Raw genomic sequence first — 16019 nt, forward strand, 5'->3', positions numbered from 1 at the left:
TGCCTTTCTCTTTCTTTTTCTCTGGGAGAGCTGAACTGTCCCCATGCCCCCACCTAACACTCCTCACAGTGGCGAGTTTGCTTCTGCGGTGAAGGGGAGGGGCGAGAGCCACTCTAACACAGACAGTTTTACTTTTAGTTTTATGGCGTAACATTGAATCACAGAGAAGGTTATCCTCCCCCACCTTTTTTTTTTTTTTTAAACAAGGGACAGCGGTTTCAGGCTCAGAGAGCCTCCCCCAGACTATAGTCTCTGACTAGAATTTAATACTCATAGATGGTGTTCTTATTGTGTACGTATGCAACTTTGTTCTATTTATGGCAATACTGGCTTTCCACTGGTGGCAGCGATAGAAAGTTTCCTTTTGAAATCTGATTACTCATGTAAAAGAATGAGTTAATTTGGCCGGGGGGGGGGGCGGACAGGGGAAGAGGATAAGTCCATACGATTGGCGGATGCGGCAGAAATCCCAAAGTAAGGAGCAGATGACTGAAGCTCGGGAAACAGGATCACGGAACTACCCTTCAGAAGGGGGTGGGCAACCCTTCTGAAACCATGTCACCCAGGCTGCCCGTGTCTCAGGGAAAGAAGAGTGTGAGTTCATGGCCCCACAGTGAATAGAAGAGGCGGGACTCGAACCCAGGTTCCCGTGGGAAATAGCGTCCTATGTAGGACATTTAAAGGACTGGGTTTGCTTAGGGAGAAGCACAGCAAGTTCATTACTGATGATGGATGGGCATGACAGCCACTGTCTTTCTCTCTGGGGACAGTCAGCCAAAGTAAGTGAGACAAGCAAGCCCTTGAGCTGGCCTTGCCTCGAAGCTGCAAAGCCCCCCATCTCTGGGGAACTTTAAGAGAATCTATAGGTATCTTCATGGACATTTCACACTTTAAGCACCTATAGGTGCCGACAGGTGGCTGGACCTGTGCATGCTTCAGACCTCCAGGATCCTTAGAGGCCCGTCCTGGTGAAATCCGTCAATGCCCTCCCACACCCTGGGGGCTCTCTACTGGCTCCGCAGGCAGCAAGGAGCTTAGATGGAGAGCCAATGGCATGTGGCCTTGGAAAGCCAAGAAACAGTTTAGTGCTGCCCAGGTGCCAGGTCCTGTGCTGAATCTGTGTCCTCTGAGGAAGGTGCTATCACCACCCCATGTTAGAGATGCAGGAACTTGCTCAGCGATACTGAGTCACTTGCCCAAAGTCACAGCAGTAAATGGCCACCATGGGATGTGAACCTAGTCCTGACGGCCTCCCAAGGCCAGACTGTTAAGGGATGGGACTGTATGGGAAGCATGCAAGGCACACAACTTGAGGTCCCTTGCTTCGCCATCCCCGTACACGGTGCCATCGGGAAGGCCTTGGGCCTGCCGACGCTGCTGCAGAGGGGACCCAGGGGTCCGTGGGAAGCTGCCGGTGGACTTCATGTCAGTATGTGGGGCTTAGTGCTAGTTGAAGGGTCATTGCCAATAGGCCGGATGGTCACCAAGGCACCCTTCCTTCTTTCTTTCCCTTGATCTGCTAGGGTGAAGACCCCTATGTATATGTACATAGGGAGGCGTCCTCTTCCAGCCTCCCAGCTCTACCTCCCACTTGGGCCACCTTTTTCCAAGGAGGTCAGGCCCCAGCAAGGAACCTTTGCCCTGCTCAGGGACAAACAGGAGCAACCAGCCCAGCTCAGCAAGGGACTCCCTAGTGTTGCTGGCTGTCCCCAGAATTGGGTAGGTGCCCCCTTGTGCCCAGTGGCCAGCCTCAAGAGCCACCCCAGGGCCTCTGGACAGAAGGTAGTGGATTGCCCAAGAGCTGACCTTTGCTGTGTCAGAGGCTTGCACCACGGGTTACTCAACAAGGCCCTGCAGTCCTGTTTACCATGAAGGGAAAGGGGGGGAGGGGGTCTCCCCTCCCTAGGTTGGCAGAACTTTTCATGTACTGGTCCCAGGATCTGGGCCTCCTGAGTTAGCCTATCAGGACATGGTGAGCACAAGAACTTCCTCGGGTCCTAAGAGTGCCTATAAGGGAATTAGGGTCTCTGCCACCCTTAGGGTCTGCTGGGCCCTGGCTCTTCCCTCCACCCGTCTCACCCTGAGTCGGGCCGAGGCAAGGGGCATCTTCAACACTTACTGGGCTCCTGGGCATCGTGCTCACCACCCCCATTCTCCTTGGTGCTGACCCAACCCCAGGAGCGTACCAAAAGAGGCCTATGCCAGCCACCTCCATCTCACCTTCCTAGGTATGAAGACTTTGACCTTGAGCGATCCCACCTGAGGCAACTCAGCCCTTCAGCAGGCCAGTGAGCAGGTCTTTCCAACTCACAGACCCTTCTGACCATGCCTGCGACCAGGCCTTCTGTCTGTTAACTCCCCTGTTGCACACCATACTAGGTAGTGTGAATAGTACTTCCCATGCCCATATCACAGTTAAGACTACTGAGGCCCAGAGTAGTTCAAAGCTATGAGAATGCTTCTGACCCCTCTTAGCGAAAAGCTACTTAGAGCTTGAGCTGGACCCAGGAAGGGATGGCCCTTTGGAGTGCCAAGCTGTCTGGTCAGAACCACTAGGGGAGAAGGCTTCTGGCTATGTATATGCAGTGAGGGGTGCTGAGCCTTTCTGCTTCCGGCTACTCTACAAGGTGGGGCCCCATGCCTTGTTCTCTAGAACTCAGTTTCCCAAATTGGGGCTGCTGAACAGAGAGCAGCGCAGCCAGGGGAGGGCAGGGCAGGGGTGAGAAGGGCGTCTTGAGGTCACTTGAGGAGAAAGGGGCGGGACAAGTGCTCTCTAGGGGGTTTGGTGCTGGCCTTCCTGCCTGCCACCATGCCCTGCTCCTTCTGGAGCCTGTCCTGCCATGAAGTACATATGGCCTTGGTGCTGAGACCGCCTCTGCTTTACTGGAAGTGTCCAGGCCTGGGCAGCTCTGTGTGTGGGGTGTGGACTCCATCCTCCTTATCAGAGGCCAGCCTCCAAATGCTGATAACATGCGGCCTGCAGGCACACAGTTCATTTCTGAGGTACATTCCAGGTCCTCTAGACTCCCTTCTCTCCTTCCTACCCTATGCTCCCCCTCCTTTCTTCTTCTGACCCGCCCACTGGGTCCCTGTGCCAAGTGCCCCACCTTCCTCCAGCCTCCCTGACTCCCTGCATGACTCCAAGCTTTCCCTGGGCCTTCCCCATAAAGTGTAGTTCACAGGCTGCTTGCTGGCCCCCTCTTCCTTTGACATCCAGCCACTCCAGTGCCGGGCAGGCAAGAGCCAGGGGCCAGGCTGTGGGTATCCCGCCCTCTGCCCTGCCCCCAGGAGCCCCAGCCAAGATTCCACTTGGAGTTGCAACAGTCTGGACTTGGGGAGAAGGAAGTGGTGCCATCCTGGTGTTAGGGCTTCTGAGGAAACTGAGACCAGAAAGATGCCATAAGTTATCCCAGGACCCAGAAGGGGCTCATGGGTAAGCTGGGAATGTGTCCCACATTCTCCCCAGTGCCCCCACATCAGTCCCTGAGCTGCAGCTTTGCTAGATGCCAGCTGAATCCTCAACTCTCAGCAACCAGACCCTCAGGACAAGGACCAGATAGGCACCCACATCTGGGTGTGGACCTGTGCCCCCAAAGGGTGAACCAGGAGTGCTCCAGGGAGCAGGGCACAGAGAGTACCACACCCCCTGCGCTCAGTGAGATCCTGGAGCACTGAGGCTGGAGGGGCAGGGAGATGCAGGCATCAAAGCCAGTGGCATCCACTAGAAAATACTGGGGCTGTCCCCACTGTTTTTGTCTCCTCTCTGCAGCAGCTACTCCTGCCTGGGGCTCTCTGGGCAGGGAAGGGTCAGGCAAGAAGCAGTTTGAGCAGCTGTCAGAACATGCAGATGTGCCCACCGCCCAGCCAAGAAACTTGGCAGAGAGCTGCGGGGCCCCTGCCAAGCGGTCCCAGCAGGTAGGAGACGGGGCAGGCTGAGGGGGGCGCTGCCTGCCACCCTTTCCCCCACTCCTTGTTCTCCTAGTGCGCCTCCCCAGTGCCCAAGCTCCTGCAGACCTTACCTCGGGAAGCAGCCAGGAAGAGAGCGAGGAGCACAGGCCCCCAGCGCCGGCTGCCCGCCTCCGGGACTAGGGGGCCGCCCATGTCACCGTCGGGGCGGTGGCGTGTGGAGCCCCGGGCCGGAGCGGGACCGGGCGTGAAGGGGAAACTCCTGCTGTTCCTTGAGCCGCAGGACGCGGCCAGCCCGAAATCCTCCAGCTGAGCGAGTGCCGAGAGAGTGAGCTCCCTGGGCGCCTGAGAGCCGCTGCTCCAGGGCCCACCCCGCCTCCCCCGCAGCGCCCCCGGGGGGCCGTGGGGAGAACTGCCACCTCCCCGAGGTGCCCGCGGGAGGGGCGTCCCCTCTGACTCACAGGGCACCGGGCGCTAGAGGTAGGAGAGGCGGCTGCCGTTGACTGCCAGTGTAAACCCTCTTCTACTCTCTCCCGTTTCTCTCCGGAAAGGACTGGTATGGCCGCACAGCCTGAGAAGTGCGCTACCTCTGATTTAGCAGCCGACCTAATCATCGTAGGCTGTGTCTGACCTCACCCAGCAGCCTTTGTCCCCAATATCCTCTAGCCCAGCCCTGGGCCTGGTATGAGAAAGAGAGAGAAAGAAAGAAAAAAGAGAGAGAGAGAGAGAGAGAGAGAGAGAGAGAGAGAGAGAGAGAGAGAGAGAGAAAAGGAAAGGAGAGGAAGAGAGAAAAAGAAGGAAAGGAAGGAGCAGAAAGGGGAAAAAAAAAAAAGAAAGAAAGCTAGCTTTTGTAAAGGGCTAGGCAAGTTGGAGCAGGCTTGACTGAGGATTCCAGAGCCTGCAATATCCTTGGGTACGCACGTCCGCGCGCGCGTGCACATACAGATGTGGCGTAGGTGCGGGAGCACACAACAGGCTTGGCACGTCCCCACAGACACATGTCTGTATGTGGCTGGGAGCGTGCCCTGTAGCAAATCATCAGGGCTCCTCTCCCACCAGGGCCCAGCATCACTTTCCACCGTGCACCCGCTCTCACTCCCGGTGCCCCAGATAGCCACAGGACAGCCAGGTACCCCACCTCTAGTCCTCTGCTCTTGCACCTCCAGCCAGCCCTGGCGCCTCTGCTGGTGTCTCTCTCCCCCCGCCCCCCACCTCCCTCAGGGCTCCACTCAAGTCGTTGCCCATCACAGTGTTCTGAGCTACCCCGGTGGGGACCCCTCCAGGCCTCACTGCCTACACCCCTTTCAGCGATCACACCTCAGTTGCCAACAGGCTGATCTGCCCTCCTGAGCTAGGCTAATAGCTGTGGGGCACCAGGGCTCCCCACCGCCTCCCGCCATGGTCTTGAGTTTTTGGCACAAATGTGGGCATGGATAAGGTGTTCAAAGTACTCTTATCTGAATGGACAAACTGATAAGTGCATAAGCAGCTTCCTAAACAGAGGAGTGGGGGTGGCAGTAGTAGGGCTGGGGATCAGGGGAAGGAGGGGCGCAGCCATTGTACCCCAACCTTGCTGAAGATTCCAGGAGCTTGGCTGACCCCTGAGGGGTCTTGAGCTCATGCAGACACACCCCCACCCCAGGCTGAAGGGCAGAGGAAAGCCAAGGGCCATCTGGGTTGGGAATCAGAGTAGAACTGGAAAGGAGCCAGGAACTCTGGGTGCCCCATAGGCGGCCCTCTGGGAGCTCTGAGTCCTCATTCCAGGGGCGGGAAGACTGCACAGAGGAAAAGTAGGCATCATGCTTTTATGATCAAGTGACATTGCCCCGGCCCCTGTGGGTGGGAGCCCCAGAGACTGCCAGGACAGACTGGGTCCTTTATGATCCTGACCTTGCGACTCCACGTTGGGAAACAGCCCAGGGCCTTTCCTGCTGGCAGAGTGTGAGCTCTTCCACCCATAGCAGGTAGAAAGCTGACTGAAATCAGGTAGATACTGGGCCCCCTTCCCACCCTGGCCAGCCTCTGATAGAGGTGAGGTGGGACCACTGAAGGGTGAGAACCTAGACACCTGGCCTGGCCTCACCCAGACCTCCCTTGACTGGATTCCCGCCACCCCTGGGTCTAGAAGGTGGATAGAGGGAGCCTGGGATTCGTGGGAAGGACACACCTCCCCCAGGGAGCTAGAACACCTGAGCAGGGCCCAGTGGTACCATCCCCCACTTCCTTCCTCCCTGCCACACGGTCCACTAGTGAACCTTCTGGGCTTTGCATCAGAGTGAGACACAGAGACATTACCCAAGGTGTGGGCATGGTCCAGAAACCTAAAGTACCGTTGCCGCAATGCCAGGGCAGGAAGGACTCTGCCGAGAAGGCCTTTGGGTCACTGACTTCCTCCTCACCCACCTTTCCGTCCTATGTTCAGGCCCAGTCACAGAGAGAGAGGGCTCTGTGGGGCAGCCCCTCCCCCCCATCCCATACAACCTGTATGATGGTTTGACCTATATCTGGGATCCTGGGGAAGTGGGAAATGTCAGCTCTACCACCCCCATCAGTGAGGCTGGAATGCAGCCCCTTCCCTCCAAGGTGGCGCTCCTGGGCTCCTGCTTGCATCTTGGGGGTCTCAGGCGGGCTCTGTGCTGGGCTCCTGGCAGATCCAGGACCAGGCAGAGCCATGAAATGAACACAGTAGCTTTTATAGACGGTTCTCTTTTCTCAGATGCTTGAGGCACACACTTCTTATGGACATGATTGACGTACAGTATTGTATTCGTTTCACATGCCTTTGATAGTGATTATGTATTTTATACAGGATAGAATGATCCCCATGATAAGTCTGGTTGCCATCTGTCACCATAGAAAGTTGTTAGGATATTATTGACTGTTTTCCTCATGCTGTACTTTTCATCCACATGGCTTGTTTATAAGTGGAAGTTTGCACTTGATCTTAGCCAAAAGGCCAAGGAAGCGATATATAAGTGGAAGTTTGTACCCCTTACTCTCCTTCACCTTTCCCTGCTCAGATAACCAGTAGTTTGTTTCCTGTGTCTGTAAGTCTGTTTCCATTTTGTTTTGTTTGTTCATTTGTGTGTTTTTATTCTACATGTAAATAAAGTCCTACAGTATTTTTCCTCTGTCATATTTCACTGCAAATAATATTCTCTAGGTCTATCCGTGTTATCACAGTGGCAGGATTTCATTCTTTTTTATGGCTGAGTAATATCTCATTATACACACACACACACACACACACACACACACACACACACACAGCATCTTCTTTACCCATTCATCTATCGATGGACACTTAGGCTGCTTCCGTAATTTGGCTCTTGTCGATAATGCTGCTGCTAACATAGGAATGCATGGATCCCTTTGAATTAGTGTTTTTGTATTTTTTGGATAAATTCCCAGGAGTACAATTACTGGATCATACGGTAGTTCTATTTTTAACCTTTAAAGGAACCACCATGCTATTTTCCACAGTTTACATTCCCACCAGTGCACAAGCTTTCCTTTCTCCCTATATCCTCACCAACACTTGCTGTTTGTATTTTTTATTTTAACCCCTCTGACAGGTGTGAGGTGATATCTCACTGTGGTTTCAATTTGCATTTCTCTGATGATGAGTCATATTGAGCATCTTTTCATGTGCCATCGGTATGTCTTCTTTGGAGAAATGTCTATTAAGGCCCTCTGCCCATTTTTTAATCCGGTTATTTGCTAAGTTGTGTAATTCTTTATGTTTTTGATATTAACCCCTTATTGGATATATGATTTGTAATTGTCCCATTTGGTAGTTGACTTTTTGTTTTGATGATGGTTTGCATGCAAAAGCTTTTTAGTTTGATATAGTCTCATCTGTTTGTTTTAGCTTTTGTTGCCCTTGTCTGAGGAGACTGAGCCAAATAAATTGCTAAGTAAACATTTAAAAGAGAAGGAGAGAGAAAGGTGGTGAAGGAAGGTGAGAGAGAGTGAGAGAAAGGAAGGAATGAAGGGAAGTAAGGAAGGAAAGAAAAAGAAAGTAAAGAAAAGAAGGGGAGGAGAGGGGAGGGGAAAGGAGGGGCTCCTGGCTGGCTCAGTCAGTTAAGCAGCTGCCTCTTGATTTCTGCTCAGGTCAGGATCTCACAGTTCATGAGATTGAGCCCCACGTCAGGCTCCACACTGACAGCACAGAGCCTACTTGGGATTCTCTCTCTCCCTGTCTCTCCAATCCTCCCTCGCTCTTGTTCTCTCTGTCTTTCCCTCTCAAAATAAGCATTTTTAAAAAAGAAAAAAAATGTTGCTAAGACTTACATCAAAGAACTTATTGTCTGTGTTTTCTTCTAGGAATTTTATAGTTTCAGGTCTTACATTCAAGTCTTTAATCCATTTAAAATTTCTTCCCTTTGTATATTCTTTTTTTAAATTTATTTATTTGTTTTGAGAGAGAGCGTGCTCAAGCATGTGGAGGAGGGTCAGAGAGAGAGGGAGAGAGAGAGAATCCCAAGGAAGCTCTGCACTGTCATCACAGAGCCTGATGTGAGGTTTAAACTCACCAACCATGAGATCATGACCTGACCTGAAGTCAGAAGCTTAACCAACTGAGCCATCCAGTAGCCCCCCGCATGTTGTATATTCTTGCCTCGTTTGTTATAGATTAATTGACCATATATGCATGGGGGTTTTTTCTGGACTCTGTTTTATTCTATTGATCTGTGTCTGTTTTTGTGTCAGTACCACACTATTGTGATTACTATAGCTTTGTAGTATAGTTTGAAACCTGGGGGCATGATACCTCCAGCTTTGCTCTTTTTTCTCAAGATTGCTTTGGCTACCTGGGGTCTTTGTGGTCTCATACAACTTATAGGATTCTTCTCTTTCTGTGAAAAATGCCTTTGGTATTTTGATAGGAATTGCATTGAAACTGTAGATTGCTTTGGGTAATATGGACATTTTAACAGTATTCTTACAATCCATGAGCATAGTATGTCTTTTCATTTTTTTCATGTCATCTTCAGTTCCTTTCACCAGTCTTAAAGTTTTCAGAGTAAAGGTCTTTCACTTTGGTTAAAGTTATTCCCATGTATTTTATTCTTTTTGATGTAATTATAAATGAGATTGTTTTCTTAATTTCTCTGATAACTTGTTATTAGTATATAGAAACAATTTATGTATGTTCCCTTTGTATCCTGTGACTTTTAAATTCACTTATCAGTTCCAATAGGTTTTTTTTTTTTTTTGGTAGGTTCTTTAGGGTTTTCTATATATAGTATCATGTCATCTGCAACTAGTAACAGTTTTACTTCTTGCATTTCTAATTTGCATGCTGTTTATTTCTTTTTCTTATCTTATTTCTGTGGCTAAGACTTCCAATATATGTTGAATAAAAGCAATGAGTGGACATCCTTGTCTTATTTCTAATCTTAGAGGAAAAAGCCTTCAGGTTTGCACCATTGATGATATTAGCTCTGGGTTTGTTATGTATGGCCTTTATTATGATGAAGTACGTTCCTTCTATACAACCGTATTGAATTTTTATCATAAATAGATGTTGAGTTTCACCAGATGCTCTTTCTGCATCTACTGAGATTATCATATGACTTTTATCCTTCATTTTGCTAACGTGGTGTACCAGGTTGATTGATCTGTGGGTGTTGAACTATTCTTACATCCCTGGAATAAATGCCACTTGATTGTGGTGTGTGGCCCTTTTAATGTATTGTTGACTTTGGTTTGCTAATTGAGGATTTTGGCATGTATGTTCATCAGGTATATTGGCTTGTAATTTTCTTTTTCGTGGTCTCTTTGCCTGGTTTTGATATCAGATTAATCCTGGCCTCAAAAAAATGAACTTGGAAGCATTCCTTCCTCTTCAGTTGTTTCAGAATAATTTGAGAAGGACAACTACTAACTCTTTAAGTATTTGGCAGAATTCACCTGCAAAGCTGTCTGGTTCTGGACTTTTGTTTGGAGGAAGTTTTAAAATTACTGATTCATTTTTATTACTTGTAATCAGTCTATTCAGATTTTCTACTTCATGATTCAGTGTTGAAAGGTTGCCCATTTCTAGTTTTTAGTTTCATTGGTCTGGCTATTATTTTTTTTTTTTAGTCTTTATTTTGTTTATTGCCACTCTGGCCTTTTTTTCTTCCTTTTACTAAATTTGGGCTTTGATTGAACTTCTTTTTCTAGTCCCTGTAGGTATAAAGTTAAATTATTTGGGATGTTTTCTTGTTTTTTGAGGTACATCTGTATCATTACGAACTTTCCTCATAGGACTGATTTTGCTTTATTCCATAGATTTTTAAAAGTTGTGTTTCCATTTTCATTCATCTCAAGGTATTTATTTTCTCTTTGATTTGTTTTAACACATTGGTCATTTAGTAACATTTGCTTAGCCTTTACATAGTTGTGTTTTTTAACGTTTTCTTCCTTTAATTGATTTCTAGTTTCATACCACTGTGGTCAGAAAAGATGTTTGATATTATTTCAGTCTTCTTGAATTCATTGAGACTTGTTTTGTGGCCTAACATGTGATCTTTCCTAGAGAATGTTCCATGTGCTTTTAGAAAAATGGTATTCGGTGCGCCTAGGTGGCTCGGTTGGTTGAGCATCTAACTTTGGCTCAAGTCATGATCTCACAGTTTGTGGGTTTGAGCCCCACATCAAGCTCTTTGTGACAGCTCAGAGCCTGGAGTTTGCCTCGCATTCTGTGTCTCCCTCTCTCTCTGCACCTCCCCTGCTTGTGCTCTGTCTCTCTCTCTCAAAATATAAATAATAAAACATGAAAAAACATTTTTTAAAGAATGGTAGTCTTTAGTTTGAGAATGAAATGTTCTGTATATAACTACTAAGTCCATCTGAACTAATGTGTTATTTAAGGCTAATATTTCTTTATTGATTTTTCTGTCTGGATGATCTATCCACTGATGTAAGTAAGGTACTGAAGTCTTCTGCTAGGATTGTATTACTGTCCATTTATCCCTTTATGTCAGTTAATATTTGTTTTATATGTTTGGGCATTTCTATGTTGAGGACATAAATCCCCACCACTATTTTTAATGAAAACTAACAAAGACACATTATGGAGAAGATTGTAAAATCAGTATGAGCTTTCAAAGATACCATGAGAGATTCTGAAGGTATTTCCATCTCTTTTTTTTTTTTTTTACTGTTTTACTCTATTTTTTGAGAGAGAGAGAGACAGAGTGTAAGCGGGAAAGGGGCAGAGAAAGAAGAAGACAAGAATCCAAAGCAGGCTCCAGACTCTGAGTGGTCAGCACAGTCGAACTCATGAACCGTGAGATCATGACTTGAGCCCAAGTCAGGCACTTAACCAAGTGAGCCACCCAGGCGCTCCTTTGAAGGTATTTCCTTCTTAAAACAGACACTTCAGACTATACCTCAGAGTCTGTGCAAGTGCCCTCTCCCCTCTGGTAGAAATGTTTGAGAAATGTTAAAATAATTCATCTCTCCTCTCTGTGTGATTATTGTTTTAATAAAGATTCATTGAGGGGCACCTGGGTGGGTCAGTTGGTTGAGTGTCCAACTTTCGCTCAGGTCATGATCTTGTGGTGAGTTCAAGCCCCATATCAGCCTCCAAGCCAATAGCTCAGAACTTAGAGTGTACTTCAGATTCTGTGTCTCCCCCTCTCTCTACCTCCCCCCTGCTCACGTTCTCTCTCTCTCTCTCTCTCAAAAGTAAATGTAAAAAATAATAATAATGAAAAGAAAAGTGGGGTGCCTGGGTGGATCAGTCGGTTAAGTGTCCAACTTTGGCTCAGCTCATGATCTCACAGTTCATGAGTTCAAGCCCTGCATTGGGCTCTGTGCTGACATCTTGGAGCCTGGAGCCTCCTTCAGATTCTGTGTCTTCCTCTCTCTCTGACCCTCCCCCACTCACGCTCTGTCTCTCTCTCTCAAAAATAAATTTTAAAACATAATAATAATGGGGCGCCTGGGTGGCTCAGTCAGCTAAGCGGCCAGCTTCAGCTCAGGTCATGATCTCACGGTTCGTGGGTTCGAGCCCCGCATCGGGCTCTGTGCTGGCAGCTAGCTCAGAGCCTGGAGCCTGCTTCGGATTCTGTGTCTCCCTCTCTCTCTGACCCTCCCCTGCTCCCGCTGTCTCTCTCTGTCTCTCAAAAAAAATAAAAAAATAAAAAAGCATTAAGACATAAGAATAATGAAGACAAGTAATTCAAACTGGTTTTCTGTCAACATTTCCATTGTGTCACAGACTGTAAAATAAAACAAATATAGAAAAAAAAAGACATAATAATAATGAAAGATTCATTGAGACTCTAAGACCCAGACGAATGCCTCCCTGATAGTGGGATTTATCCCACGTGACTGACAGCAGACCAGAACCCCAGAATGCTTGAACCGGAAGGGGCTTTAGATATAAAGTCAGATTCTGTATTAACAGAAAAGGTCCAGGAAGGAGATGTGATCTTCCCAAGGTCACAGAGTTCCATCTCAAGGGTGCAAACCCTACCTTAGGAAACAATTTTAGCAACCACGTGAGCCCCACCCCTCCCAGATCCATGGCGGCAGCTCAGTGGCCCCATTGCCTCCTCAGAGGTCATGACCATCTTCTCGGCTCTAGGTCAACTGCCCATCTCTCTGTCTCCCCACAGCGGGTTCCAGAGCCACCTGAGGTGGGTTTCAAAGCCCCAGAAAGAAGATGTACACAAGCTCCCCCATCCAGCGTTTTGTATCACGTGCTTTCTATTCTCTGGCCTTGGCAATGGCCTCATCGTAGTCTCTCTACCCAGGCATTGTTGTGGTTGTTATAACCTTATTATCTTCTATTAGTTGCTAATTATGGTTTTTATTAGTCAGGGTCCTGGCAGGAAACACACAGCACACTCAGGACTCCTTTGAAGGGATTTTAATGGGGGGGACTGTTTACAGACGGCTGGGGAAGCACCCATAGACTGGCAACTGCAGGAAGCCACTACCAAATGCATCCAGAAGGACAATAAGAGGAGGTGAGGGGACATGAGCCCAGGGGGAGCTAGAGCCATGGAAGGAGGGGCCACCCAGCAGGAAAAATACAGCCAGTGGCTGGACTGCAGTGAGGGAAGGAGGGAGAGGGGAAGAAACACCCTCGCCTCTCTTTCTTCCCTCCTCCCAGCTTCTTCCAAGACCTCCTGTTTCTGAAACCCATTTGGAAGCTACCTGGCAAAGGGGCCCAGATGAGGCGGTCCCCAGGGAACGTCCTCCCAGGTGGAGAAGCAGAGAAAGGAAGGGGCTGTGCAAGGAACAGAGACTACCAGCACGTGGCTAATTTCATTCTCCCATTTATGTACTCTGCTTGTAAAGTGCCACATCAATCAGGTCTCTTGGGTGCTGATCACTGAGTTCCAATTGGGTGGGTATTTCATGTGGTCTTATTAGACCAAGCATCATCAGAAATGGCCAATTACAGGAGAGCATGTTGCATAAAATGTTTTTGTAGTGAAGGCATGTCCTGTGAGCTTTATTTTTCATGGTTCAACAAATTCTGCCTATTTAATTGCCCCAAGCCCAATGTCTTCCTTCTTAAACATGCCAAAAATAGGGATTTGTTCCATTTACATGAACAGCAGGTGAGGTTCAATATTGTGTTGAACTGAGAACATCACATTCTTAACTTTTGTGATCTAGCAGGAAGCCTAGGGTCAGGAAGGCCCTGGGCCAAACAAAGCTGTGGGCTAGTGGATGGCTACTGGGATTCACCTCATATGCCAGTTTTAATCACTAGATCACTGTGCTGACAAGGATTATGAGGTTGCATCTCAGCAGTGCCGTAATTGATTAGTGATGTCTGCTGTGGGCAGAGATAAAGGAGCAGTCATGTAAGTGCCATCTTGGACCTACGCAGTTACCTAGCTTGGCTTTTGGTAGCACCTCTGTGATTTCCTCCTCTACCAGCCTGTGACTTCCCACCGTCTCATCCTTCTCTCTTTCTCTCGCCGTATCGGATCCTGCAAGTGACCCCAGCCTAGGAGAATAGCCAGCTGTTCCACTGGTCAGACCGTCTAGCCAACGGACCAAGGAACCTGACCATACTCTTCTCCACAGGCCACTACTCATGTGTACGTGACCATCGTGGATGAGAATGATAACGCACCCGTGTTCCAGCAGCCGCACTACGAGATCTTACTGGATGAGGGCCCAGACACTGTCAATGCCAGCCTCATCACCGTCCGGGCCCTGGACCTGGATGAGGGGCCCAACAGCACAGTTAACTATGCCATTGTTGCAGGAAACATCATCAACACCTTCCGTATCAACAGACACACGGTCAGCAGCTGATGGCGGGGTTTAGGAGGAGGTGCAGCTGACTGAAGGGACTGGAAGGGACCCTAGTAATATCATGGGAGATGGGAGCAGAGCAAAGCTGGAGTCTGGAGGAAACTTGGTGGCGTAGGGGCATCCGGGGCAGAAGGGTGCAGAGCTTGGGTGGAAAGGCAACAAGCGTTCCCCATCATGGCCAAGATGTCAGAGCATGCCTCCTGGGATGGACTGAGGGGACCCCATGAAGAAGCCAGTCCCTGGGATGCCCCATATCCACCACCCACTGATTCACCTTGTCCCCTCTATTATCCCCCCAGGGCGTCATCAGTGCTGCCAAGGAGCTGGACTATGAGATTAGCCATGGACGCTACACTCTGATTGTCACCGCCACAGACCAGTGCCCCATCTTATCTCACCGCCTCACCTCTACCACCACGGTGGGTGGGTGGGACATAGCCTCAATTTGGGGGAGGACAGGGCCCAAAAAGATTGTCCGGGGGAAACACCTAAATCCCAGAGCCCTATCCTGGCCTTGGCAACCCAGCCAAACTTGATCTGTGACTTTGAGGATCTTACTGACCTTCTCTGTGTGGCTGCATCGGTCAGACAGATAATGACACTGGTTCTTCACACCTGTGTGACTCTGGGCAAGGCAGATAACCTCTCTGAGCTTCGCTTTCCCCCTCTGTGAAAGGGCGATGATAATAAACACTGGCAGGGTATGGGAGGAGCAAATGAGACCATGGGAAATGACCACAGTGCAGCAATAAATAGAAGTCTGTAGCATAATTAGTAATAACATGATGATGAGGCCCATAACAAGGCCTTAACAATGAAAATAACTCTACAGGCATAGCTTAAAAGGCCTTCCCGCATCCATGATCCCTTAGGATTTTTGCATCAGCCCAATGAGACAGCATTATCAGACCCACTTTACAGATGAGGGAACTGAGCTCAGCGCATGGCTGGCTGGGGTGCGGCCCTAGCTAAGTTTATCCACCATCTCAGGTGCTTGTGAACGTGAATGACATCAATGACAATGTGCCCACCTTCCCCCGAGACTATGAGGGGCCATTTGATGTCACCGAGGGCCAGCCAGGGCCCCGAGTGTGGACCTTCCTGGCCCACGACCAGGACTCGGGCCCCAACGGGCAGGTGGAATACAGCATCGTGGATGGAGACCCTCTGGGTGAGTGGGGCCTGAGCCGGGCACGGGGGGCGGCACAAGCAGAGGCCTCTCCCCCACTCTTTAGGAGCAGTGGCCTTGCTCTCTCTGGGCCTCAGTTTCCCGTACCCATAAAATGATGGAAATACTCTTCTCCCCACCCCTTCTTCCTTGGGATATGTGAGAACATTCTGAAACCTGGGAACAGAGACCCGTAGCCTTGGAGAGTCAGAGACCCCTTTGAGAATCAGATAGGAAATGCCCCTGTGTCGTACCCAGGAAAAAAACTCCAGCATGGAGGGAGGATGAATATCCTTGCCTCAAAAACCGTCAGGTGCCCCCAGATGTATTCAGCACCCAGATTTTTCTGCACACCTTGTTACCATTGAGAGCCTTCACGCTACCTAGGTGGCTGTCCTGAGGTGAAGAGCAGGGTTTGCCCTGGCCAGAGAGGTTCCTCAAGTCAGTTTCCACTCGTTTCTGTAGAGTAGGAATTCCAAATTCAAAGGCCTGCTGGTGTCAGGCAGGGGACATTCAGAGGAGAAGGGGTCTAGGCAGGACTGTAGGGAGTAGTGGGGGCTGTAACAGCCCACAACTCAGCTCCCGCCAGTGTGGCCATGTCAAAATGCAGGCCCAGAAGCCAGGTCTTCCCATTTTCAAAACAAAAGCTAGAATTCCAAATCTTTGG

The 16019-nt window shown here is 49.2% G+C and overlaps 2 protein-coding genes across 6 annotated transcripts in view; one reads left to right on the top strand and one right to left on the bottom strand.

Moving 5' to 3' along the window:
- Positions 1 to 4284, bottom strand: part of VSIR (V-set immunoregulatory receptor) — a 23681-nt gene extending 19397 nt beyond the window's left edge. The window contains exon 1 of one of the 2 annotated variants that reach the window (XM_029931865.1): positions 4020 to 4284. In XM_029931865.1, coding sequence (XP_029787725.1) covers positions 4020 to 4101 — 82 coding nt within the window. In that variant the 5' untranslated portion in view covers positions 4102 to 4284. The remainder of the gene's footprint in view (positions 1 to 4019) is intronic. The other variant, XM_029931866.1, reaches the window with a different exon arrangement.
- CDH23 (cadherin related 23) overlaps positions 1 to 16019 on the top strand; it is a 413185-nt gene that overhangs the window by 365937 nt on the left and 31229 nt on the right. For 2 of the 4 annotated variants that reach the window (XM_029931861.1, XM_029931856.1), the window contains 3 exons: positions 13951 to 14172; positions 14484 to 14603; positions 15175 to 15355. In XM_029931861.1, the coding sequence (XP_029787721.1) occupies positions 13951 to 14172; positions 14484 to 14603; positions 15175 to 15355 (523 nt within the window). Of the gene's footprint in view, positions 1 to 2872; positions 3004 to 3833; positions 3916 to 13950; positions 14173 to 14483; positions 14604 to 15174; positions 15356 to 16019 lie in introns of those variants that run through there. The other 2 variants (XM_029931857.1, XM_029931858.1) reach the window with 2 other exon arrangements.

Source organism: Suricata suricatta, chromosome 2 (genome assembly GCF_006229205.1).
Source record: "Suricata suricatta isolate VVHF042 chromosome 2, meerkat_22Aug2017_6uvM2_HiC, whole genome shotgun sequence".
Lineage (NCBI taxonomy): Eukaryota > Metazoa > Chordata > Mammalia > Carnivora > Herpestidae > Suricata > Suricata suricatta.